The sequence below is a fragment of the Ambystoma mexicanum genome, chromosome 2q, assembly GCF_040938575.1.
Source record: "Ambystoma mexicanum isolate Mex_15411 chromosome 2q, UKY_AmexF1_1, whole genome shotgun sequence".
In the NCBI taxonomy this organism is placed as follows: domain Eukaryota; kingdom Metazoa; phylum Chordata; class Amphibia; order Caudata; family Ambystomatidae; genus Ambystoma; species Ambystoma mexicanum.
Window position 1 is genome coordinate 673,813,475 of NC_090924.1, and position 25,839 is coordinate 673,839,313.

A 25,839-nucleotide genomic window follows, 5' to 3' on the forward strand; every position below is an offset into this window, starting at 1 on the left:
TAATGGCCTGAAGGGAATCGTCCACTGTTTTCCCAAACAGGTTGTTCCCATCGAACGGCATGTCCAGGACTCTAGTCTGTACGTCTAGACGGAAGTCCGTAGCCTTGAGACATCCACGCCGCCTAAGGCACACGCCGTTGCCCAACTGGCGAAATCCCGTATCAGCGGTGTCCGTCGCAATAGTGATGGCGTGGTCCGACGCCACCTCACCTTCCTGTAGGATCTCCAGGGCATCCGCCCTCTTGTCGTCCGGTAGGAAGTCCAGCAGAGGAGCCAGTTTGTACCATAGCTCCCTGTCGTAGCGGGCCACGATAGCCAAGGCGTTGGCCGCCTTAATCGTCGTCGCTGCAGACGAGATGACCCTGCGTCCCATAGAGTCCAATTTCTTTCCCTCGCCGTCCGGCGGGGAAGTCGATGTGGAGGCCGCACCCCCCCCCGCTTTCTTCCTGGCCGCCGCGGAGAGGACGGAGTCCGGGGTAGGCTGCGCTCGGAGGCACAGGGGGGCCGCGTCCGGGACCCGGTACTTCTTTTCGTACCGGTCTCTTCTCGCTGGCGTCGTGGAAGGGTTCTTGAGGAGGGCGAGGCCCTCATCCCAAATGTCGTCCAGTAGAGGCACCGCGAGGACCGTCTTCCTCTTGGCCTCGCGCCGTTGATAAAGGAATCCCTCCTTTTTCTTCTCCTCAGGGCAGAGTTGGAAAAGATCGGATGCCCTGGCGATCATGGAGTGGAACGATCCAATCTCGTCGGGCGGAGAAGCCCTGGTGGGAGGTGAGGACGGAAGATCCTCATCGTAGACCTCGTCGTCCGTACCCGTCGCGGCCGTGTCAGTCCCCGTATCATCCCCTCGAGTCGTGGACGGGGAGGAGGGCTGGACGGGGCGCGACGGCTGAAAAGGAGGTGGAGGGTGAATCCTTCTTATCTTGGGAGGAGGAACGCCAGAAGGTCCCGGTTCTGGGTCCCCCGACGGGAGTGGTTCCTCCGCTGGCAACGGTAGTCTCGTCCTTATCTCCGTGCATAAGGACTGTATAGCCAACAAAATGGCCGCCGAGTTGTCTTGCGGCGCTGGCAGAGGGGAATCCGACGGGCGATCCGGGGCCCCGTCGGTGCCCTCGGCGATGTCGTCACCCGCGTCGGGATCCATCCCGACGGGCCAGTCTTCTTCCACGCCGAGGCCGTGGCTTAAGACCTCGATCAGCTCTTCCCCCGAGGTTGAAGCCGAGTCTACGACGACACCCTGCCCCCCCCCTTTTTCTTCTCCGCCGGAGATTTCACGGGGGTCCTATCGATGGGCATAAAAGAGGACTCCCTCCGAGGTGGCAGGGAGACTCTGAGCCCCGAGGTCGCCACCACTGGCGTAGCCCCCACAGTCTGAGCCAGGGCCGCCGCGACAGTCTCGATACAGGCCTTGGCCGGATGGATTAAGGCCTTCACCACCTAAGGTGCGCTCACCGCCTTATCCTTGAGGGGGGGACACTGCCTCACTCCCCCTCCGATGGGGCCTTCGAGCTCAACCGGGGCCTCTCCAGGAGCTTCGCCGGGTGCTCGGCCTTCCTCTTACCCGACCCAGAGCGTTGGCTCGTGGTTGATGGTACCGGGGAGGGTGCGCCCTGCCTGGCGCCCCTAGAGCCCGACCGTTCGGCGCTCCCGGTGCCAGCGGACTCGCGGTGCTTGGCCTTGTGTTGGACCCCCGTCGCCGGGGCGTCCTCAAAGGTCTTAGAAGACCGCTCGGATTTCTTCCTCTTCTTCTCGCCGGACGGGCTCTTCCCTTCCAGCCAGTTGGCGAGACGTTGATGGCGCTCCTTCATGGTCCGCTCCGACATGTTGCCGCAAAACGCACAGTCCTTCTCCACGTGCGTCTTGTCCTCATGTAAGCAGTAAAGACAAAAGGAGTGTTCGTCCTCCTTAAAGACGTTCTGCAGCTGGCATCCAGGGCAGACCCTGAACAGCTTTCCGGGCGTCGAGCTTCCCTTCTCCTGGGCCATGTCCGGGACGGGCCTGAGAAAACTTCTGGAGTCCTCCAAAAGCGTAGCTCAACGAAATCTTCACCCTTGAGGGGCGCAGACGAATCCGACACGGGTCCCCGTTGATCGGATCGAGAGTCGGTGGAGCTTGAGGCTCTTTTGACCGAAAAAAACGAAATTTTTGAGAAAAACGTGAAAAAATAGCACTAACGCTCGAGAGCAATAGCACGAGGATCCCAACACATGAACGTGCGGTAAAAATCTGAAGATGGCTGCCAGAGGCGGGGCTTAGGTAGAGGGCAGTCATTGGATGTGGTCAGTATGACGCAGAGACCAGTGATTGGTTATTACTACGAAAGACAGATCAGAAACGAAACTGATACTGGTTTTTTTCTTTACCGAGGATTCCCAGCCTGACCACGGGGAATATTCATGAGCATCCAAGCCAGACCCCATGCTGGAGAAATATGCAATCACTTTTGACAGTAATGACAGTTCGGTCTTACGAAAATAAAGCGTACCCGCGGGAAGAAATGCACCCGAAGTCAAACACACTTAGCACATAGAATTAAAACAAGGGAATAGTGGATAAAAATCACAAGCAATACTTGTGTCCAGGCAATAGAATCAGAGGACGTTTTCTAAGAGGCAGATAAAAGTCAATAGGCCTGCGCCAGTGTCAAATGGAGCAGGAGCTCTGTTGTCGAGAATCACATGGTTAGAATAGTTCCAGATTAACATTGCCAGGAGTACTGGATATTGTCAAAGGGAAGCAAAAGTTATAAGACGGAAGGAAGAAAGGACAAGTCTTCGGAAAGGAAAAGGGGTTCACCCCGATTCCTCAAGGTCGGATGGAGAGAACAACCAAATGGACACAGTACCTTATTCAGATGAAGAAAGCTGGTGCTATGGCAGTTGTTCCTGGTAGTTCCTGCAGACACACTGTTCCTGAAGCTTCAGTCGTGGGGACAAGAAGGAGGGTATCTGGAGCGATCTGCACTACTCAGGATGAAGCCAGCAGCAGCAAAGCAACAATGAATAAAAGGTGTGCTCCTTAAAAACAGAAACAGGAGAGGGCTCTTCTGATGGCTATCCGGACCACTACAGCTCAGTGCGGCGATTTCGACCCAGAAGAGGATTCTCTGGTTGTAGAAGGTGAGCTGGTTGTTCCCACCAGGCTCAAGGTAAGACGACTCCGGACTGGATCTTCTGTCGTTGAAGGGTAGATAGCTCAGGACTGCAGCAGGGCTTCACCGGGATCCTGGAATTGCAGCATCTGTCTTCTCCACTTCTCTTCGGTTCTTGTACTTCCAGCCCAAGAGCCCTGCCTTTTATGCCAAAATCCCCCATTCACACAGCCGGGCTGTCAATCACCCAGCAGGGGGTTGTCCAGCCCAGACAACCACCACAGCCAATCAACACAAAGTGAGACTTGGGTCTCCAGGGAGACCCTGTGCAGGGGGTTACTAAACCCCTCCCTTACATTCAGCCAACCTAGACACCCAGACGCCAAAGGAGGGCTTCTTTGCAGAAGCCCGCCAAAGGACGGCGAACAAGGAAACCAAACCTGGTTTGGTGCAAAAAGCAAAGAAAGACCTTTCCAACATGAAATGGCGAAAAACCACTCTAGGACCCACGTTAAGAACGATATGGGGTAGCGGGTTTTATATTCACGTCTGTCACCACAGCCAGAACACTAACACGGGAATCTGTGTAAAAATTATAGTTACCACTGCCACCAGCCATGTTGAGTCGGGAAGGGGGACACAAAGTGCATCTCGAGTTACAGAAGGACAGGGGAAAGATATTCCCCTCCAGTACTCCATTGTAAGATTGATTGTACTGGATCTGTATTTTAAAAGGACTAGTAAAGCCAATGGTGACTTTTCATTTTCTGGGGGACAGAAGTCATCCCCAGAAATGGAGTTCACAAAGGAAGTCTAAAAGACATCCCTGTGTCACTGCACTAAAGGTGCAGTGTGACACACAAGTAAAAAGATGATGCCTAGGGAGTTGGTGACACTCCATGGCCCATGAGCACAAAAAGTACCACATACACAACAAAAACACTTTAAGAGTGGGAAAAAGGCTCACACTCTTACCAGGTGGAAAAAATAAACCCCAGAAATCCAGCAACGCTGCTGAGGGACTCACTAGGTAAGGGAAATTAACCATAAATGAGAATTCTCCCTAACACTAATCTCCAACATCTACAAGATAGGCCTAGATGCGGAACAAACACCAACCACCAAATATATGAGGGCATGGGAGGCGACACACATTTGGAGGGGTTGCAAAAACTGGAAGGCTACTGGAAACAAAATAGACCAACACCTACACTCAATATTTGGAACTGGCTCTCAGAGGGCAGAGAGAAGGGATACTATGCCTGACTAACTCAGGCTGGAACCTTTGGGCGAAATCTACCAGGAAGGCTTATGCGATCCTTTCGTTAGCGGCACTACTGGTCATCATGCAGAAATGGAACACCAAAGACCCCCCAACAGAGCACAACTGGTTTGTGAAAGTTTGGCAATTCACAGCGATGGAATGGATGACCTATACACTGCAGAGGGGTGGGGGGGGGGGATTTACAACTGTTTCACTGCCATACGTTGATGGTATATTCTGTTCACTTGCACTGAAAATTATAAAAAATATTGAGGAAAAAAAAAAACTCCTTCCTTTACTAGTAGAGATGGGGCTTCTTCGTGGCAGAGAACTGCAACTGACTTCCAAGTCTAGGATCTGTGGAGTCCCGAGTCGAATCTTGTGAACTGCGACTGATGCATTGAGGAAGCTGTTCAGCCCACGTGATGGCTCCTGGACACATTGGAAGGCTTCCAAGGGCAGGATCCTCAAACTGGGGTTCAGACCGGCCGTTCCTGTGTTTAACCGCTGTCTTAGTTCTTTCTCTTGAGCTAAAGGACAAATAAATAAATAATCCAACCTCTCCAAGCCGGAGAGGTGGGCGTTTTTGTCACTGGCTGTCACACAGCAGGCCTAGGCGACCTACCTGCTTCTTTACCACTGGAATATTTCAAATGTGTCAGTTTTGGAGACATAAAGGAAATTACTTACCGTAATCGTCCTTCTATGGATTCTTCTCCCGCAGATTCCTCATCTTGCTAGATATTGATTATTCAGCTCTGCTGCTTTGAAAACTTGACAGGGGGCGTTAGTGGACCTCGACTCTGTTGATCCACCTTGCTCGGTGCACGATCCTCTGCTCCGGAAGGGACTTCAGGCATTGTGTGTATATATAACGCGTCACTGCGCCCCATGGTTCAGACCCCCCCCCCCCCCACCCTGTGCATGAACGCTGCAGAGGAAAACCAACAGGAGGAGGCTAATCAGCCTGTAAAAAACATACATCCAACCGGTTGATCCCACATAAGAGATTACACATTTTTTGCTTTTGTTTGTGAAAACCAGGTTTGACAAGACAGAAGCGGTCAGCTAAGTGCCATCATCCGATGTCTTCTCGGACGGACAGAAGCTTAAGCCACCAGGACTCTGAGCAGGGACGGATGGGAGGGTGAATGAGGAATCTGCGGGAGAAGAATCCATAGAAAGATCATTACAGCAAGTAACTTCTCCTTCAATAAATTGGCTTTTCTCCTGCAGATTCCTCATCTTAATAGACTACCCAAGCAGTTAGAATAACGGACGAGGGCAGAAAGTGTTAAACAAGTAAGTTCTGCAGAACAGCCCTTCCAAACCGTGCATCAGCACCTGGCTCAACATCCAAGGCACAATGCTTGGTGAATGTATGCAAAAACAACCAAGTGGCCGCCCAACATATGTATCCAATAGGCACTCTCCTTTGAATGGTTGTAGAAGTTTTAAACCCTCTGGTTGAATGGGACCTAATGCATGCCACCCACCTTCCCAACACAACAGACCAACCAGTTCACCCAAACTGCAAGCCAGGACCCCTCCTCTGGTCGAATTCGCTGTACAGAGCTACAGTGGGCCCGATAGCCAGGAAGGTCTGACCCCGCTTGGGTTTTGAGGAGCGCACCTTTTATTCGTCGTTTAGCTCTGCTGCTGGCTTCTTCCCTGGGTGGCGCAGGACCCTCCAGTCTTCCTACTTCGTGTCAGTCCGACAGTCGCTTCAGGAACCGTGAGCCTGCAGGAACCACCAGGAACGTCCGCTTTCGCTACAGCTTCCTCTCCGTTTTAAAGTACTGTGCAAATCCGGTTGCTCGCCTGGTTCAACCGCAGTGAAAGTGTTTGAAATCTTTATCCAATCTGAGGGCTTATCCTTCTCTTCTCTTTGAACTAAATTTTGTACCAACCAACCTCGTCTGGAAACCGTGCCACGAACTACCCTGAACTGTGTGATCTTGAGCAAAAGACTTTTGACCCATTGACTTTGGCGTTAAGCCTTTTCTATCTGATTCTATCTCTGTTGTTCCTCTTTTTCAATTGCCCAGAGTACTTACCTGTTGGTTTGATCTAATTCCTAATAACTTTGTCTTTCCCTCCCTTTTTAATTGCTAGAGTGCCATTTTGCTCCCACTTCATTTTGTGAGCTTCACTTGTCTGGAATTTAAGGGAAGTTGTGTGGTGTATTAAGAGTGATTTTTAACTTGCTTATAATAGTGAAATTTTATACAACTGAAGAGTGAAATGTATATTATTTTACTTGAAAACCTTAACCAGCGTTTGCCTGAATCATAGTAATTGCTGTCCTTTGTGTAACTATGTGATACTGCTCACTTACTCTTGAGAGAAGTCTGGCTGCTCCGCTACTGCTACCACTATCACTGTGTAGTACAGGCTTGTACCAAAGGTGCAAATGTACTGTCACTTGTAGTCTTAATTGTGTGTGGTGTTCCCAAAGGGCACTGCATATAATTCTGCCTAACAGCTGTTCCCCCCCCCTGCCCCCTGAGGACCGCCCCCCCGTCGCACTCGCCATCCGAAAAGACAGTGGCGCTGCCGTCACTGGAAGCTCCTCCACATCAATGGCGGCCTTGGCATGCACTGCGTGATGGGCCCAGCACTTGGTTCTGCAATCTTTAAGGGTCTTAGGTTTAAAGCACTTGCAACCTCGAAGGTGCCCTTAGACGTGGTTGCGGTTTCGACAAAAGTTGCACACTCTGTTTATCGATCCACGGATATTTTTTATTACATGTGGGGCAGAATATAAAAGATGTTCTATCCATGTTTGGGAAAGACAGCCGGGCGAGAAAGGGAAAGGGTGGGAAAATGCATTGTACAATGACAGCCCCACACTCGCCATACTGTAAGGGCCTAGGGCCGGTGGGCCTTCCGAGGCCGAAAGGGTTCGTCGAACCTTGAATTCGTCCAACGGTGCGGTCTTGTTGTTTCTAAAGCGTCGATGTCGGAAGGAAAAGGACTGGTAGAGCAACTATTCTTAAAACTTATAAGCAAATGGCGTCAGCCGAAATTGAACTCCGCGAGAAGTGTCCGCTCACGATGGCGGAAAAAAAAAAATCTATCCGAGAGACCTTGATGCGTGAAGGACCATGGGTACAGTGGACGTCACACTAGGGATAGTATTGCTGGCATGCCCGGTCGACATCCCTTTGAGTTTCAAAAACAACTGTAATACTCCGCAGCTCAGTTCGCATTATGCACCCTGCTGTAGGAAAAGTGCCCATAATCCAGCAGACTCTGCAGAATACATTTGAGATGAGGGATCTGTGTAAGGACCCTACCTATTGGAAGTATTAAGGCAGCTTAACAGGAGGTGTATGCTTTTAAAACCATTAACCACCTAAATAAGTCTTACCTGATGTATTCTAAGCAGGAATGGAATTCCAAATGTTCCAAACACCTCTTTGTGGAAATGAGCAACTGTTATTAGCATTTCATTTTCTTTATCGAGCTCTACTTGGTCAATTGGAATTTCCTGTAAAAGAAATCAAAACAATACAATAGACTTTAAAGATGTAGATATGTAAACCATGACTTAGAGTAATTAATTATGTTACAGAGAAGGGTTTAAAATGAGTCCAACTGTTAATAATTGAAGGCATATAGACAATCAGATTAGTTTAAAATGAGTAGACTGGTTTAAGTCAGGAAATTACTAAAAGAACAATCTTTTCCAGTGAAACTTTTGTTGGTAACTTGGGACCCGCACCAGCTTGCAAGAGGAAAAAAAAATGACTTGATAACGTTCTGATGGAAATTACTTTCTTCTCGCAAATACTCATCTTTTCAAATGGCTCTAGTTTCGACAAATTTTGGTTGGGTATAATCTGAACTACCACCATGAGGTGTAGGTGCGACTTCAAGACATGCTCTAACATGGTATGTGCGCATCGTTGCCATTACTCTGCCGACCAAGGGCCTTGACCTATCTGTCCTTTATCTACCCCACAACACAATTGCAGGCTTAGGAATGGCCTTAGAAATTACATATTTCTGGTATTCCACTAAAATTCACGCCGCTTATGGACTTTGACTACAACCTACCTGATTTTGTAATTTATTTAGGAGTCTGGTCCAATTCTGCACACCCACAATAATGTTCCTTCATGCTCCTTTGCACATCTGAAGTAGCCCCCCCGTACTATGAGCCGAGGCTTCCCTATGCTGTGCACTCACACCTATTTTGTCTTTATGTGCGCAAAGACAGAGTGTGAAGGTGGGACTGGCCTCAACCAGATACGTCGCCTACAGCCTATCCTTTTGATGCGCAGGGCAGTTTTCCACTGCTTCCATACAGGCCGGGTATGCAGCGGCTCCAGCAGCCCCCGGCTAACCCGTCAGTACCCCCTACCACCTATCAGGCCAGTGAAGAAGGGTTCTTCGAAAGGTTCCTCAGGCTCATGAAGTCACCTTGGATGGGGGTTATCCTCAAGGACCCCATCAGGGAAGTCCTCCCGACTATGCTAGCGGCATCACAAGCGCCTCCGCCGGCAGCTTTTCCCTTATGTTCATTTTCGAGAGGGTACCGTACAGTCCCTCTCTCAAAAGTTTCTGGCTGGTGGCAGTGGTTAATACCGTAAATATTCGACCGCAAATATTTCCCTATGGGATTTTCCCATTGTTCAAGGCTACCACTTTCTCCGACAGCCTCTAACATACCGCCGGTGTATTTTAATATTAACTTTACTCCGGTAGGTTTTTATTGCCAGAACTTTAATACAACTTCTTTTTTTTTTTTTTTTTTTTTTATTTTTTTTATTGGTTTTTACAAACCTTTAAAAATCTAACGCAAAACATCCACACATCTTCGCCAAATTTCCCTTGCCCCATTCAAGTTCCTTCCCTCATTACAGCTTTCTCCTCTCTTTTCATGTTTGGTCCTTCAGCCACGGGCTCCATTCCCCGAAATGCTTTCCCCTAATGACAATAAACGTGCTTCTATGGTTTCCAGCAGTCTTATTAGAGGCAGAATTAATTTTAGATCGGTTCCTTGATACATTGAACTCCACCACTCATCCGCACACAATGATGGGTGGGCTAAGCTCCATGGTCCCAAGTGTATGGTCCTCTCAGATCTCAATTTGGTGCAAAATAAAACTAGGTGTTTTAGTGATTCAGGACCTTTTGCACATAACCTACATTCCGGGCTTAGATGGGCAAAGCTCCTCCATGATCGGAGGCGATCCTTCGTTTTAAACATGTTTAGCCTAAACAGCATAAACAGTCTGCGTGCCTGAGGGTTGGGAAATAAAGACACATACTTCTGAAGGCTGTTAAAGGCACGTGCTTCCAATGGAGCATGACTCGAACTTCCAGCAGCAGCTCTTTCTGCACAAGTCTCGTCCCAGTCTGTCCGCCAGATCTTTAGTTTAGCTGCATCCGGGTTCTCATGAAGCAGATCGACCGTTATGTCGTATTTTTTCAGAATTGTCTCACATCTTTTCAACCACATCTGGATAATTTTGGAGTTTCCAGGTTGGATATTATGAAGAATCTCAAACTGTGGGATCTGCGCTCGACTGCAGGTTTTTCGATACAAGCTCAACAAGCTCCAACAGATTCTAGCGTGCAGAGATATTAGCGCCAGTTCATATCTTATGCAAGATGTTTTCACCCCCCTAGGGAGTGTTAATACTCTCGACCAAAAGCAGTTTTCAAGAATGGCCCAGGTCTCGTAAGGGCATCCCAGCGCATTTTCTGCACCATAAGACACAACCGGTATCACCTTCTGTTGGTAAAAGGCTAAGACTGGACGTAGTGAGAATTTGCCAAATTTCTTGTTAAGTATCAGGGCTTGGTTTGCGAGTTGGTTACACTTCCTTTTAGTTTCCGCAAGCCAAGGCCCGTCGTTGATGGACGAACTAATTGTCATCCCAAGATATTTGACACTTTGTGAGAACTGCAACTTTTCATGCCCCAGTGACCAAGCTATTCTTTTTCTTCTACCTACGCCGCCGCCATTTAAGTTCTGCAATACCAGTACCTCACATTTCTTGACATTAATTACAAGATTATTGGACACGACATAATGTTGCACAGCATTCAGTTTCCTTTGCAGGCCAATTGGTGTCATGTCCAATACAATCAAGTCATCAGCATAAAGCAGCCAACTTAGATGTGTGTTAGCCACTTTCGGGGAAAAGGATTTTGCATTATCGATTGAGTCGCCAATGTCGGAGATGAACAGTCCAAAGATGGCTGCTGCTAATGGACAGCCCTGCTTTACTCCCCTAAAAGTATCAATGGGGGCGGATAACAAGCCCGAACGATCTAGTCTCACTCGAATGGAAGTCTTTGAGTGGAGCTCCTTAATTGCTGCCCTTAAGTCTGCTGGACATCCCCAGTTCTTCAACTTCTCCCACAAAAGCGCTCTATCAATGGTGTCAAATGCATGTGAAAAGTCTATAAAGGCTAGGTACACCTTTGTGTTCGTTTTAATTGCCTCCATTTTAATTATGTTTATCAGTAGAAGATTTAACGAGCAACCCACTTGTTTCACAAAGCCTGATTGACGTTTATCGACGTGTAGAGAACTTGTTGACCAAGCTAGTAGTTTCTTTTGTAGCATTGTTGCATAAATTTTCCCTAACACGTCTAACAGTGCCACAGGCCTGTAATTTTTCGGATCTGATCTGTTGCCCTTCTTAAAGATAGGCACAATGATCGCACTCTTCCACGATTTTGGGGATTGCCGAATCTGTACTATTCTTTTGAAGAGTGTCTCGCACAGACTTGCCCATATCTCGGGGAACTGCTTAATCGTAAAGTTTGTGAGCCCGTCTGGACCTGGTGCCCGCGAGTTTTTTGCTTTCTGAATGATTTCTATTATGTCTTCTTTTCTAAATTCCAGATCCCATGGTTTGGAGCAATCCTCAATACCGACCTCCGGATGTCCAGCTGACATGTATAAGTTTCTAAAGTGCGATATCCAATCAGCCTCTGACACCATACAGGTTTGGATTGATTCTTGGGGCACGTACATGTTGTTAATGAGAGACCAGAAAGCTGAAGTATTTTTATTTTGTAATGACCTCATCAACACTTCGGCGTCTTTTTGTAGTAACATGTGTTTATGCGCTTTTAGCCAGTTCTTGTACGATTGTTTTGCAACCTTAACAGCTTGTATACGGGCCAGTTGACCCAAGGATTTTGAGTGTCTTAAATTACTGCGTAGCATACGTTTATGCTTTAGCACCTCCACATCAAAGCTGTGAGCACGCGCATAGCCCATATTTTTTAGACCTACCCTTTTAGGTTTAAATTGCTGTAGCAGCTGCTCATATTCCAAATGCTGACTAACCTTACAGTAGTCGCTTGCAAGCTTTTCCAGCTCATCTTTCTTTAGGGATAGCCGCACTCTGTTCGAGGTAGCCTGAATGTTATATTGCCACATCTGCGATGGAATTTTTTCGAGTGCGGTGAATTCTGCTATCAGCATGTCATGGTCGCTAGCGTTTTTCTTTGTGACCTTCAATGAGACTATACGCGGATGTAACTGCTCTGAGACAAACATATAGTCAATCGTCGAAGCCTGGTCTGCACGGCGCCAAGTATTAGCAGGGGGCATGTCATTACAGGTATTACCATTTAACATTTGGAAGTTACGAGCGGCCATCTCTTCTAACCATGCCTGCTTCAAGTATGTTTTTGTCATCAAGTTTGGTGTTTTCAGCAGGTCAATGTTAAAATCTCCACATAACATTATGTTGGGCCATCCTGATGTTGACACAAAAGAGTCCAATATCTCCATAGTTTCGTCTATGAAGACTTGTTTGCCGGCCTTTTTATGATTCCAGTAGATGTTGACCACTATTAGGCAATCCACCGCCAAACCTGCTACACCGGCCCATTCTAGGTGGGTAGATTGAATGAAAGGCGAGTGATTCATTGAGCTTACAAGTCTCCAGCCCGAAGATCTTCTGACCATGGTGGCCATCCCCGCCATAGGACGCCCTTTACTAGATTTAATGGCGGGATTAATCACCACCTCAAAATCATTCGAGATCGGAGCTTCTGTTAGCCATGTTTCTTGTAGACAGATTACCTGCCATTCGTTGATCCAATTTGAATTGAATAAATGCGTAAATCCCCGCGTGTTCTAAGATACGATGCTGCACGTATTTCGAACCGTAGGGTTCTGGCATTATTGCTGAGAGGTGTTTGCCAAGGCCTTTGGTAACCAGCCCCACTCCGGATCTTCTGTACTGGATGTCTCGGATTGCACTCCAACATCTTTAATGGTAATCTGGGGTGAGCTTCCATGTATTGTTATGGTTATCTCGTCTTTTTGAGCCGCCGGAGCCATTTTGTGATTCGATACGTTCTTCTCAACTGCTCGTAAATTGTTTATGCCGCACAATGAATCTTTATTGTTACCTTGACCACAGATTTTCTTTTTTCCAATGTCCTCTAGCACCTTATTCCCTAACGATGGTTTCAGAATGGATACTCGAGTTACAGGTTTATACTTATCAACCGCATCAACTGTATTAGGTGATGCTTGCTGTAATCCATTCCATTCGTATACGTCAAAGCCCAAGGAGAATAATGCTGCGTTTGCTTCCATGATTGTTGCTACAATTAAAGAAGACGCCACGTGCAGTACTACTTTATCATTTCTGATCTCATCGTAAAATTCCACAATCTTCAGGTCGTTTGAACTTATCGATCGTAGTGAGGGGACCGAGTGCAGCAATCTAACAATGTTTCCTCGGTTCAATATTAAGTTGTCCGAGATTTCAAGGCTCTCGATTATAATTTTATTGGTCGGCATAGACGGGGAATTTTTTCTTAGCGAAGATCTTTTACTAAATCGCACATGTTTTGGCGCTTCCTTTGTGTCTCTAAGGCAACCCGTATTTCGTGTCGAAGGCTGTGTACCATCAACTCCTTTTTGGTCTTGTGTTTTTTTTCTTTCCACATATACAAGGTTACCTACCTTCGGTGCAGTTGCCTCTGCAATATTGAAGGGCTCTTGATGATTGGCGGCCAAAGACCTCAGCCTCTTTTCTAGTAAAGTCAGAAAGGGAGGGCTCACAGGACCTTGTGAGCATGACAAAGCATGGTTGTTTTTGTTAACAATCTGGCAAATTCTGCCACCTGGCGTCGTTGGTCGACCCACATCATGAGGAGACTTTTCTTGATTTCGATCTATGTTTGTTGTAACGGGTCCCGTTACAAGTGCCTGGTGACCGTTTGTGCAAACTTGTGCAATTGCGCTCATCGATTGCTCCAGTGCAATTTGTTGTTCAGTCCCAGAGGGGGACGGTTCATTTTCAAGGTCTATGCAGTCCTCGTCATCGTAAGTTGACATATTCAACAATTCTATTGAAGTCTCTTGAGTTTGGTCTGTAACGACTGAGTCTGTGTTATGTGAGGAAGTTGATTGGCAGGCAGATGTTTGTTGTAAAGGCTTATTTTGCAAAGCCGAACTACATATGCATTTATTTAAAGAGCTGACTTCGTTTGGAACCACATTAATGTTTCGCAAGAATTTACGAGCACCGTTTAGGGACTTTTGTTTTCTGCTCGGTTGATTCTTAGTTTTTTTTAGTTGAGTTATCGAGTTCACGTTTGACCTTTTTGGTTGAGGTAACATTACCACTGATGGATGACCTCCGTTAAATAACGGATAGGTAGCGGTTTGAACCCCTTCCAAATTTTTTGCAGGCGACTCTGCAGAGGAGTTTACAGTCAAAGGCTGCTTTGAACAAGCTGGCACCTGAGTATCCGTTTGCGCTTGATTCGAAGTGCTCCGGGCTTGTTCGAAGGCGGTATTAAACGAGATATCTAAGGAGGATTCGCAACCTGTACCACTAGAGGATTCAGAGTTTTCAGTTTGATGTACAGATAATTTCTGGTTTAGGTCTCTCAAGGCTTCCATCGTTTGCACAGATGCAGCAGACAGCAGTGCAGGTTGTTCTCCGCTCTTGGTGGCTACTTTTAACAGAGTGCTACTTTCACTGTCCGTGAGCACTTCTTTGCCTAAGTTGACCACAGGCGGACCTTGTGCACAACTTGCTTCATTACTTGTGACCAATGGAGTTTTTAAACAACCCCCTTCTTTGGGGTTGCATTCTCTAGTTGAGAAACGCCCCTCAGATTTGAATAACGCAAGAGCTTCTCTAGCAACATCAGCCAGTAATTTTTTATCCAAGGTGTCATTTAGCTTTTGCTCCTTTAGGAGGTTAAAGGATAGATCAAATCTCTTAGATCTTTCTTGTTGACTGTACTGTATCTGCTCACAAACTTGCTCTAAGTGGATTAACTTGGACAAAGCTAAGGCCACCGTAGTAGTTAAATCCCTTGTTGCCTCATGCAAAGTTTCGTATAATTTCATGAACGGAGCCAACGCAATTGTTGTTGATGACAATAAAATGGCCTGCAGATCTTGCGGTGATGGGCGAGTGTCTTCATTGGGCGAGGACTCGTTGACTTGATAGTCCCTCACGTTCGTCGTTAACGGTACTTTGCAGTGGCGTATTTTAGGGAAAGGCCGTTCCATAAAAGAAGAGTCTTGAGTCATCTAAGCTTGTACCATTTAATCCAGGAGATGCCGACATGGCTATGGGAATATCGTTTACTGTATTTATGTTGTGTCGAGACGGAGCTACCCTCTTTTGAGATGATAATAGTTGGGTAGGTGGATCATCAACATTAGCATTGGTCTCGCAGCACCTGTCGAATTTTGCGCGCTTATAACACACTTTGTGCCATATATCCTCATTTGCGCCTGACAGCTGGCAGTTTGATCTTTTGCCTAAGGGTCTTTCCATTAGATTTGAAGACTGCGTGGAACCTCTGTTTGGAAGTTGCCGGTGTACTTTGTTAAGTGCTATCAAGTTACCCAGCACTTTGTCTGCAATTCCTAGGGAGTCTCTCCTGTTTGGGTCGTGCGCACAGGCGACCGCTCTGGGAGGCTCACTTGCGCTTGGGGTTATAACGCAGTCTGCCAGGAGAGGCTGCGCCACGAACACCTCGTCATGCAACTCTTCTCCTTGATAACTGCAGGATAATCCGGCTGTCCGGGCGGGATTAGGCGAGGTCTCGTAAAGAGATACCTCGGCGTCTGGCTCCTCGCCAAGACCAACTTTCTGTGAATCAGCGCACTCGCCCCTGGAGTCTGTTGCTCGATGGCCTAATGTCCGCGCCTTATTCGAAGACGCGCTAGCCTTTTTCTCGCTCACGGGGCGGCCTCCAACACGGCATACAGATACAACGTTTTCCCTCCGCTCTGTAGACCGCCCATGCTCACCCGGCGATTCCGGCTGTTCCATCTGTTCTAGATCGGCCACAGACGCCACGGTTTGAATCCCGCCTCCTAATGCGGATTTACCGCCTGGAATGATGTTAGCGGGCGCCGGTACCGTGAGTGTGGCCGCTAACTCCTCAGACGATACAAAGGGAATTAACTCAGGATGTATATCAGAGCTGGTATGATCGCTGTCTTCGATTCCCATTTTGGCCTGAATTCCATTGTTTGAAGCAACGGTCTGTGATGTTTGGCCATTGTAAGCATCAGCACTTATGCCGGGTAAGTTAGTAGCGCTCGCTCCGCTCAGTTCGACTGTTTCGAGCTCACTTGGTTGTGACTCCATTGTACTAGATAACGTATGTGGATTGGGCACGACCACTTGCGTGCATGAGATTATGGGTTCATGAGGGGCAGTGCCGGGGGTGTGGCATCCTGGCTCCTCTGTGCTAGAAACACATGAAAAATAACGACTTACTGTGTTCGTCGGCCCCTTGATATTAGATACTGCAGACCCTCCGGGTGCCTCGCGTTTCCTTTGCGCTCGGGTCCTAGAGGCTGATGGGGCCGGTGATGGAAGTGTTGACCCAGGCATAATCCTCGGCGGCTCGCAACTCGCCAAACAGCCTAACAGCCAGGAATTAGAGTACAGCCCTTTGCTCACAGGGCTTAGCGCCGCAAGGGCGCTGGAGGCGGCCACAAGTAGGTGGGAGAAGTCAGGTGACTCCGCCAACTGACACAATAGCTCCTCCCCCTTAAGGGCACACGCACCTCCGTGAGTACACGTTCTTTCTGTCAAAGAGCTTCTCCAGGCAAGCTTTCTTTCTTCAATATGCTTCTCCAAACGAACGCTCGCCACAGCCTAACAGCCAGGAATTAGAGTACAGCCCTTTGCTCACAGGGCTTAATACAACTTCTTTCTCGTGTCTTTCTCTAAACTCCTAACCCAGGTTGGGGATCCTTTGTTCATCCTTTTGGCGGGCTTCTGCCGAGAAGCCCTCCTTTCGGCACCACTGAGTCTGGGGTGGGTCCCTTGTGTGGGAGGGGGAGTAGGACCCCTGGACAGGGTTGCCTCAGCAATCCATGTCGCACTCTATCCTGATAGGCTGGAGGGTCTCCCGCCAAGATGACCACTCCACTGTGTGACAGCTAGGCTGTATGAATGGGGATCTTTTTGCATAAAAGCAGGGTCCTAAGGACTGGAAGAGCAAGACATCACCACTGGAACTAAGAAGCCAAAGAGGAGAGAAGCCAAAGACATCTGCAACGCCTGAACCACCGGTGAAGCCCTGCTGCAGCGTCTCACCACTTTTCTCCACACGACAAGAGAAGATCTTCCTCTGCAAGAGCCTTCTTCCCTTGAGCTGGTGGGGCCAACCAGCTTGCCAATCGCCTTCCCGGACCTGCCTTGGTCGAATCTCCCGTACCCTGTACTCGGAGGCCGGATAGCCAGGCACCAGTCCACCCGGATTTAAAGGAGCGTACCTTTTATTCGTCAGGCAGCACCGCGGCTGGTTTTATCCCTGGGTAGTGCAGTAACTCGAACCTTCCTCCACAACGAGAGCCTCCCTTCCTCTGCTGGATCACCCGAACTGCAGGAACTACCAGGAACAACCGCCACCGCAGGAGCCACTTCTTCATTTAAAGGTACACTGTTCCGCCAGGCCGCCCTTTCTTCATGGTAGCGCAAAAGGTGTTTTAAATCCTTTAACTACCTGTTGGGTTGGCCCCCCTCTCTCTTAACCTTGTCTTTCCAACTTCTGCATCCGCCTTTTCCAATTCTTTTATCAAAGAATTGACTGCAGCTACGAGAACATTTTGCTCCTGGGCCCTTGCCCTGTACCAACTGACTTTGGCACAGGCCTACTGACTCTGGTTACATTTGTTAGACCTGCCTTCTTTAGATTGATTTTCATCTAGAATTGTGTGGTGCACCCATTTCTCATAACTACCCTTTTCTTCCCATTTTTAAAACTTGTGAAATGCCATTTTGCTCAGTTTTCATTTAAGTATTGCCTATACTGATGCACTGCCTTGCTTAAGCTGGTTCACAAACTGATGGGAAGTGTTGATAGGGTGCATGAGAAGGTATTTCTGAATAACTTGCGTTTTCCCTCCCTTGCAAGGAATTGTTACGGTATCACTTGTGTGTAGTTTTCACTGTGCCGTTTTGCTCAGTTTTCACTCTGCTTCACTTGGTCTACAATTTAACTTGGGAGTGTGTATAATTTTCCTCTGACTTAATTTAACTTGCTTGATGACTGTGATACATGTGTTTTATTAGAAGTGTATAAAAAATATATATATACTTTTTAATACAAAGCTTTGGTCAGTGTTTCCTTGCGTCATAGCACTGTAGACCTATTGTGTCAACCCTGAATACTGCTCATCTCCCTCGAGATAAGTCTGACTGCTCAGCCACAGCTACCAATTAAATCTTTGTGGTGCAGACTGACACCAAAGGGGATTTATTGCTCTCACCTGTAGTCTTAATCTTGTGTAGTGCTCCCTAAGGGGACAGCCCAGGATTCTGCCTAACAACTAGGTTCCCTGGGCCCTGAGCTATGAGAAGGTCCAAAAACCAGAGCCTTAATGGCCAATGAAGGGCAAAGAGGAGCCGCCTGCAGCGCACGGCCATTGTGAACTTGCGGGAAAGCCTCTGGCGCAAGAGAGGAGGAGAGAAGGAATAGCAGTGTGTGTGGAGCCCAGCCAGCACAACCTGTCTGCCTCTGCTCTGCTGTCCCCTGGGAGATGAATCGCTCTAATTCATATGCGCTGAGACAGAGCCCACCATTCCCAGATCAAAACTGCCTCCATGCAGAGTGCTCTTGACCTGGGCTCCCCCACCCCCACTTGTTCAGATAGAACATTTTCATCAAGTTATCAGTCCTGACAAGCACCAAGCTGCCCCCTATCGGGGGAGGAAAGCAATGGAGCACCAAGCCCACTGTTCTGAGCTCCAGAATATTGATAAGAGAATTTGTCTCCTCCCTTGACCACGAGCTGTGAATGGAGTTCACCGCTAACGTCACCCCTGCCCCCCAATCCGTGGTCACCACCAGAGAGTGCTCTAGAGGAGCAAAAGGTGCACCCCACCACCGGATTGACATCATGGAGCCACCATTGTAGGTCTGTGTGAAGAGAATAAGGAAAGCACAGCTTTTCCGACAGTGAACCCGTTTCCTGATCCCATGAAACCATAAAATGCAGCTGGAGTCGCTTCATCTTAACCTGGCATGTGGAACTGTAAGAACACACGAGGCCAGTAGGCCCAGCAGGTGATGAAACCACAACGCTGATGTTGAGGAATTGCAAAGGAAGTGGTGCACCACCTTGCGGATTGCTGCCAGCTACTCGGGAGTAGGGAAAACCACCTGGGCAACGGAGGGGATTAGCTGGGACGACTTCTGGTTGAGCAAAAATACCAACTGGAAGAGCACATCCGCTAGCCTCTGGCACAACTGACAGTGCCCCTCCGGGGCACTGGACCTCACCACCCAGTCGTCCAGGTAAGGATACAAGTGAAAGCCCTCCAGCCTGAGGAGGCCCGCCACGGCCATCATAAACTTGGTGAAGACGCGGGGGCCAAATTGAGGCCGTATAGCAGCCCCCTGTACTGAAAATGGCGTGACATGATTTTGAACTGTTAGGACCAATTTTCTATACTCTGGCCTGGTGGACAGAGGTATAGAAGGCCAAACTATATTGTGAGAGGAACCACTGTGGGAAGCTGTAGCCAAACCAGTTTAGGTAGCAGTAACAGGCGGTCTAGGCTAAGTTCTTCAGAGGGTGTGAGCTTGTAAAGGGTCCACAATGAGTTCACACAATGGGAATCACAGATTACACTTAGACAGGATGAATCAAATTATAAATGACTCACTGTAATGTCTAACTTACCCTAAGTCCCCTTTCCTCCATACGCAGGGGCGTCCCTTCCAAGTGACAGAAGACTGAACCTTTTTCACCAGAAAAAAAACCTTCCCCTTTAAATTTAGAGGTGCACGGGGGTGCAGCCCTGGGAGCATCCGCTGCCCTGCGCACCACACCTCAGTCCCCATAGACACGTCGATGTTAGGCAGAATCCTGTGCGGTGCCCGTAGGGACCACTAGACACAAATAAGACTATAAGTGGTAATAGTAGCGGAGCAGCCAGACTTATATCAAGAGCAAATGAGCAGTAGTAGAGATTACACAAAGGACTACAATTACTGTGACTCAACCAAACACTGACTCAAGGTTTCTGGTTAAAAATATAAGTACATTTATTTTTAAACCATCTGTTCACAAACCACTTCACTTCTAGAAAAATCAAACCACACTTCAAATACACTACACACAACCAATTCCTCTTGTGCAGAAAAACTCAAGGTAAGTACCTTAGGATTTGACAGACCGGTGTTATGAAACAAAGACGTTACCAGAAATACATAAGCGATAACATTTTGACAGTAATGACAGTTCGGTCTTACTAAAGATACACGTGCCCGCAGGAAGAAATGTTACCGAAGTTAAATCACACTTAGCACCCGAGTTAACACAAGAGAGTTGGGGATAAAAAAATCATAGGCAATACTTTTGTCAAGGCAGACAGAATCGGAGAACACTTTCTCACAAGAAGATAAAAGTCAATAGGCCTGCGCCAGTGTCAAGTAGAACAGGGTTCCTGTTGTTGAGGACCACACAGTCAGACAGTTCACGATTCATGGTTGCCAGGAGTACTTGGATATTGTCAGATGAGGAGGTAAAAGTTATAAGAGGGAAGGAAAAAAAGGGCAAGATTTTAGTAAGGAGAAAAGGGGTTCACCCTAGTTCCTCGAAGTCAGACACAGTACCTTATTCCTTGAAGAAGCTGGTGCCACGGCAGTTGTTCCTGGTAGTTTCCTGCAGACTCACGGTTCCTGGAGCTTCAGTCGTGGGAATAAGAAGGACGACGTCTGGAGTGATATGCACTATTCAGGGATGATGCCAACAGCAGCGGCGGTGAATAAAAGGTGCACTCCTTTAAAACAGGAGAGGCTCTTCAGATGGCTATCCGGACCACTACAGCAGTGTGCAGCGATTTCGACCACGAAGAGGATCCTCTGCCTGTGGAAGATGAGCTGGTCGACCCCACCAGGCTCAAGGGAAGAAGACTCCAACTGGATCTTCTCTGGTCGTTGAAGGGTAGATGGCTCAGGACTGTAGCAGGGCTTCACCGGGACTCTGTGTTGCAGCAGCCGTCTTCTTCTCTGTTTCTCTTCGTCTCTTCGGTTCCTTGCAGTTCCAGTGTCGACTCCGACTTCCAGCCCAAGAGTCCTGCCTTTTATGCGAAAAAACCCCATTCACACAGCCTGGCTGTCAATCACTCAGCAGGGGGGTTGACCGGCCCGGACAACTACCTCAGCCAATCAACACAAAGTGTGACTTCGGTCTCCAAGGAGACCTTGTGCTGGGGGTGACTACACCCCCCCCCCCTCACATTCAGCCCAGCTAGACACCCAGGCGCCTAAAGGAGGGCTTCCGCCAAAAGACGGTGAACAAAGGCGGCAAACCTGGTTTCCCGCGCAAAGTAAGACAAGAAGGACTTTAACAAAAAGAAATGGCGACTAAACCCGACCGGAGCCGAAATAAAAAGTATTTGGGCAAGCGGGTTTAAGTTCGAGGCTACCACAATAGCCTGGAACAATACCACGTTTATGTAGTATAATCGCGGTAGAAAAGTTAGGGTAGATACCACTGCCACCAGCCAAGCCTAAATGGTAAAAGAGCAAAACAAAGCTCAGAGAAGCACAGACAAAAAGAGGTAGCAATTAACCCTTTCCAATACTCCATGTAAGATGGGGTGTACTGGGTCTGTAGGTTTAAAAGTGACTATTTAAAGTAAATGGAAACTTTGCCTGTTTCTGGGGGACAGTAGTCAGCCCCAGAAAAATAAAGTCGGAGAGAAGCCTCAAAAGACAACCCTGAGTTACTGCACTGAAGGTGCTGTGTAACACACTCCGTGAGCCCCACTTTTTGTGATGTACCCCAGAGCCCAAAACAGTAGAAATACACATGGCAACACACATGCAAGAGTGGGAAAAAGGCTCACACTCTTACCAGGTGGAAAAATAAACTCTAGAAATCCAGCAAATTACATGGCCGAAGCCAAACCCAGGAGCGCTGGTGAATTCGGCCTGTTCCCGTCAATTTGGAAAAGGGGACTAAGGAGTGGGGTTGGAGGGCGGTGTCAGGTCAGAGGATACTCCCAAGGCCACACCCCCAAGTGCCTCTAAATTTAAAGGGGAAGATGTATTTTCAGGTGAAAAAGGTTCAGTCTCCCGTCACTTGGAAGGGACACCCCTGCAGTATGGAGGAAAAGGACGGGACGTAAAAGTAAATACAGTTATTTTGGTATGGCCAAAACACAGTATAGAAAAAGGACTACAAGCAGGTAGACTTATCGCAACACTATCAAACTAAATAAATATATACATTCACTTTGTTATAAAGCATAATACAAATCAGAAGCTCCTGCAAAAGAAAGGTTAGACAGTTATTATGCACAAAAAGGTGCACAGAGATGATGCCTCATCTACAATTGTCCAGACCAAAGTTGCCTGGGACCTTGTGCCCAATAGTTCAGGATACAGTTCCACAGAATTTAGGATGCAGGGAAAAATTCAGGTAGGGTGTCTGGGTCCAGTGAATGGTTCTTAGAGTTAGGGTTCAAGTTAGACTAATGCCCAAAACAGTCAGATGTCTTATATAAGCAAGCTATGGCAAAGCCAACAGTGTTAGAAATAAACATTATTATAAGCCCATTGACTTCTAATGGGGAGTATAGGGGTATGTTGGAAACTCTGTAACTTAGCCCATGTACTCGGATACTTCTCCAGACTTGGTATAACAAAGGAAGAATGTCCAATGTTGCTTTTCCTGCTGAAAGCCACAGTCCTCAGTTCCCAGGGGTTGCAGGTTTGAGCTGATCTACGGTTGGTGTCTTTTACTGTTCCAAGGACTGCAGAAAAACTTTATGGAGCACCCATCTCAGGGCTGGACTCGGGTAAGGTAAGCAATTTCTCAGCAGCCGCGGTCCGACTTTGCCTTCTATCTCGGGTCCTCTTTATGCTAGGATGCCGAAAATTCGCAAGAGGCAGTCTTGCAGGGCCAGCTGAGGATCCAAAACTCACAGCCACAGGACTGTTTCAGGGCACTGCCGAAGGCTTACTTTGGCAGGGCACCAAGCAGACGTTGGGAATGGATGGTCCCTCCACTCCAAGAGTTGTAGCTCCTTCGCAGGACTAAAGATCAAGAGCAAGACAGGGCTCCTCCAGGACAGCAGAAGTTGGGTGCCAGATGCCTCCTGTCGGGTCTCTTCGCGGGTCTCACAGCTAGATAGGATACTTGGCTCCTTCAGGTTTCTCCAGGATCTCTGAAGAATGGGTGCAGGGGTCCTCCTCTTAGCCTAAAAGCCATGAAAGAGCTGAAATTCCCACTAGCCGATGGCAGGGGCGTAGCCCCCCCTCTAACCCCCCCCCACACACACACACACACACACACACCCCCCCCCCCAGCAGTGGTCCAATCAGGACCACTGGCAGGAACTTTGACGCATACCACTCAGATACACTAAAACCAGTTTGTGGATTGGAGTGAGACAGAACCAGCCCACATCCTGTCAGTAAACACAGCCGTCCAGTAGCCCGCCAAAGGCTTCTGCTTTCCTGGGCACTGGAAGTCCTCAAAGATTTTACTGGCCTTTTAGGCCAGGAAGAAGGCTAAAAGACAAGATGGCAAAAGAACAGGCTAAAAATTGTGGCACAGCCATGTTTGACCAGTAGTCACAATTAGTAGACAAACGCGGTAAAGCTAAAACGAAAATCCCCAAAAAGTGGGGAGAGTCACTGCTGCTACTAGCCTATCCTTTTAGCAAACCCAGAGTAAGGAACAAGTTACCTACCTGTAACTGTTCTCCGGCATGGGTCTGGCATCGATTCACATGCTCATGAATATTCCTCGTCGTCAGGCTGGGAATCCTCAGCAAAAGAAATAAAAATCAGTTTCATTTCTGAACTGTCTTTCTCCTAATAACCAATCACTGGTCTCTGGGTCATACTGCCCCCAGCCAATGACTGCCCTCTACCTAAGCCCCTCCTCTGGCAGCCATCTTCAGATTTGGTAGGACGTAAAGTGGCAGTAGGACCAAGAGAAAAACCGCAGAGGGGTGGGAGGGTTTGCATGTGAATCCATGCCAGACCCATGCTGGAGAACAACAGTTACAGGTAAGTAACTTGTTCCTTCTCCAGCATGGGGTCTGGCATGGATTCACATGCTCATAAATACAAGAATACATAGCAGTACACACATGCACAACCACAGGAGGTGGCAAGGCTCAACATTAAGGAATTCAACAATTATTGTATTCGCTCTCCCCTCTTGCTTCTCCACTCTTTGACTGCTTACTCTCTGTTCTGTCCTTCCCTCCCCTCTCCCTTTTCCTATCTCCTCCCCTTACTTTCTTCTTTGCACTTACTCTATCAGAATTGTCCCTGGACCTAGTATGATAGCAACTCTGTCTGTTGCTCCCCCATCCCTTTACTGTCCCCCCCTCCCTCCCTCCCTCCCTCCCTCCAGCACTATCTGGAACGTTGTCAGGCCTAGTACGATAGTTGCTTGTTTTGTTCCTCGCCTCCCTTTCTGCACCGCTCTCCCTCACCTTTTGTTTTCCTCCGGATCTACCAGAAACGTTGTCAGGCCTTGTACGGTAGTCGCCTGTGTTTCCATTTCCTTCCCACTCTCCCGTTCCCTTCCTTATCTATGTCTTAGCACGTGCACTATCTGAAATGTCGTCAGGCCGAGTACGATAGTTAATTTCACATCCTTACTGTTCATGGCCTGTATGAATGTCATTGGATTTTCCCTCGTTCCCTCCCTTGCCTTGAAGCGCTTTGAAACACATCGTGTATAGGCGCTATATAAATAAACTATCAGATCATATCATATATCATAACATTAAGCATCTTTTACCTCCTCACCAGGCCCACCTTCAGGCGAACAGGTTGCGCAGCACTGCCTGGCCGACTCTTGACTCCTCCCTGGAATCCCGGTCGACGCAGTAGAATCTCGTGAAGGTGTGCGTCGACCTCCATGTAGCAGCCCTGCAGATGTCCAGCAAGGGCACACCAGACAGGAATGCCGTGGTAGCAGCGATCGCTCTGGTTGAATGGGCGCTCTGACGGCCGGGTATTGGTCGGTTTGCCAACCGGTGACAGTGCATAATGCAGCCGGAGCGCCATCTGGAAATGGAAGCCTTCAAGAAGGCCTTCCCTTGGTTCACAGGTCCAAAGTTCACAAACAGCTGTGATGTCTTCCGAAAACTCTGTGCGGTCCACGTAGAACTTCAGCGCTCTAGCCACATCCAGCGAGTGCAAAGTCCTCTCAGCCGGTGACGAAGGCGACGGGAAGAAAACAGGTAACACCAACGGCTCGTTGAGATGGAAGTCCGACAGCACCTTGGGCATGAAGGAGGGGTGCGTCCTCAGCACCACCCTCGTCTCGTGGAATGTCAGGTAGGGTGGTTTGCAGGAGAGGGCCTGGATCTCTCCCACTCGTCGTGCGGAGGTTGATGGTCACAAGAAATACTGTCTTCCACGATAGGAACTTCAACGGTGCCGAATGCAGAGGCTAGAATGGCAGCCCCTAGAATGGCAGCCCCATGAGCTTGCTCAGCACCATGTTGAGCTCCCACCCCGGCGGGAATTATCGGAACAGTCCTTTCATAAACTTCTTCACCAGGCGATGAGACTACAGAGATGATCGTCCGGAGCTCTGGTGTAGCGGGAAATCGCCGCTAGATATATCTTGATGGAGGCATGAGCTAGCCCCGCCTTGGCCAGCGACAGTAGGAACAGCAGCACTTGAGGGGCCGTAATACGGAGAGGGTTAATCTTCTGTGCACGGCACCAGACAGAGAACCTCTTCCATTTGTGTCCATAGCACTGGAGAGTTGTACGCCCTGGCCTTTGCAAGCACCTCCTTGCAGTCCGCCAGGATATCGTACCCTCCAAACTCTAGTGCTGCAGGAGCCAAGCCTGCAAGTTCAGCGACCCCAGATTGTGGTGCCTGGCGAGGAGATCTGCGTCCGTCGGCAGTTTGACTGGGGGTGGGGGGGTGCTGACATGTCCAGAAGGTCCGGGAACCAGATCTGCCTCGGCTACGCTGGTGCGACGAGGATCATTCTGCACCGGGACTGTCTGA

The 25,839-nt window shown here is 48.4% G+C and overlaps 1 protein-coding gene across 4 annotated transcripts in view; it reads right to left on the reverse strand.

The window, feature by feature from the left end:
* Window positions 1-25,839, reverse strand: part of USP7 (ubiquitin specific peptidase 7) — a 2,259,762-nt gene that overhangs the window by 178,486 nt on the left and 2,055,437 nt on the right. For all 4 annotated transcript variants that reach the window (XM_069647850.1, XM_069647849.1, XM_069647847.1 and 1 more), the window contains exon 28: window positions 7,726-7,845. In XM_069647850.1, the coding sequence (XP_069503951.1) occupies window positions 7,726-7,845 (120 nt within the window). The remainder of the gene's footprint in view (window positions 1-7,725; window positions 7,846-25,839) is intronic.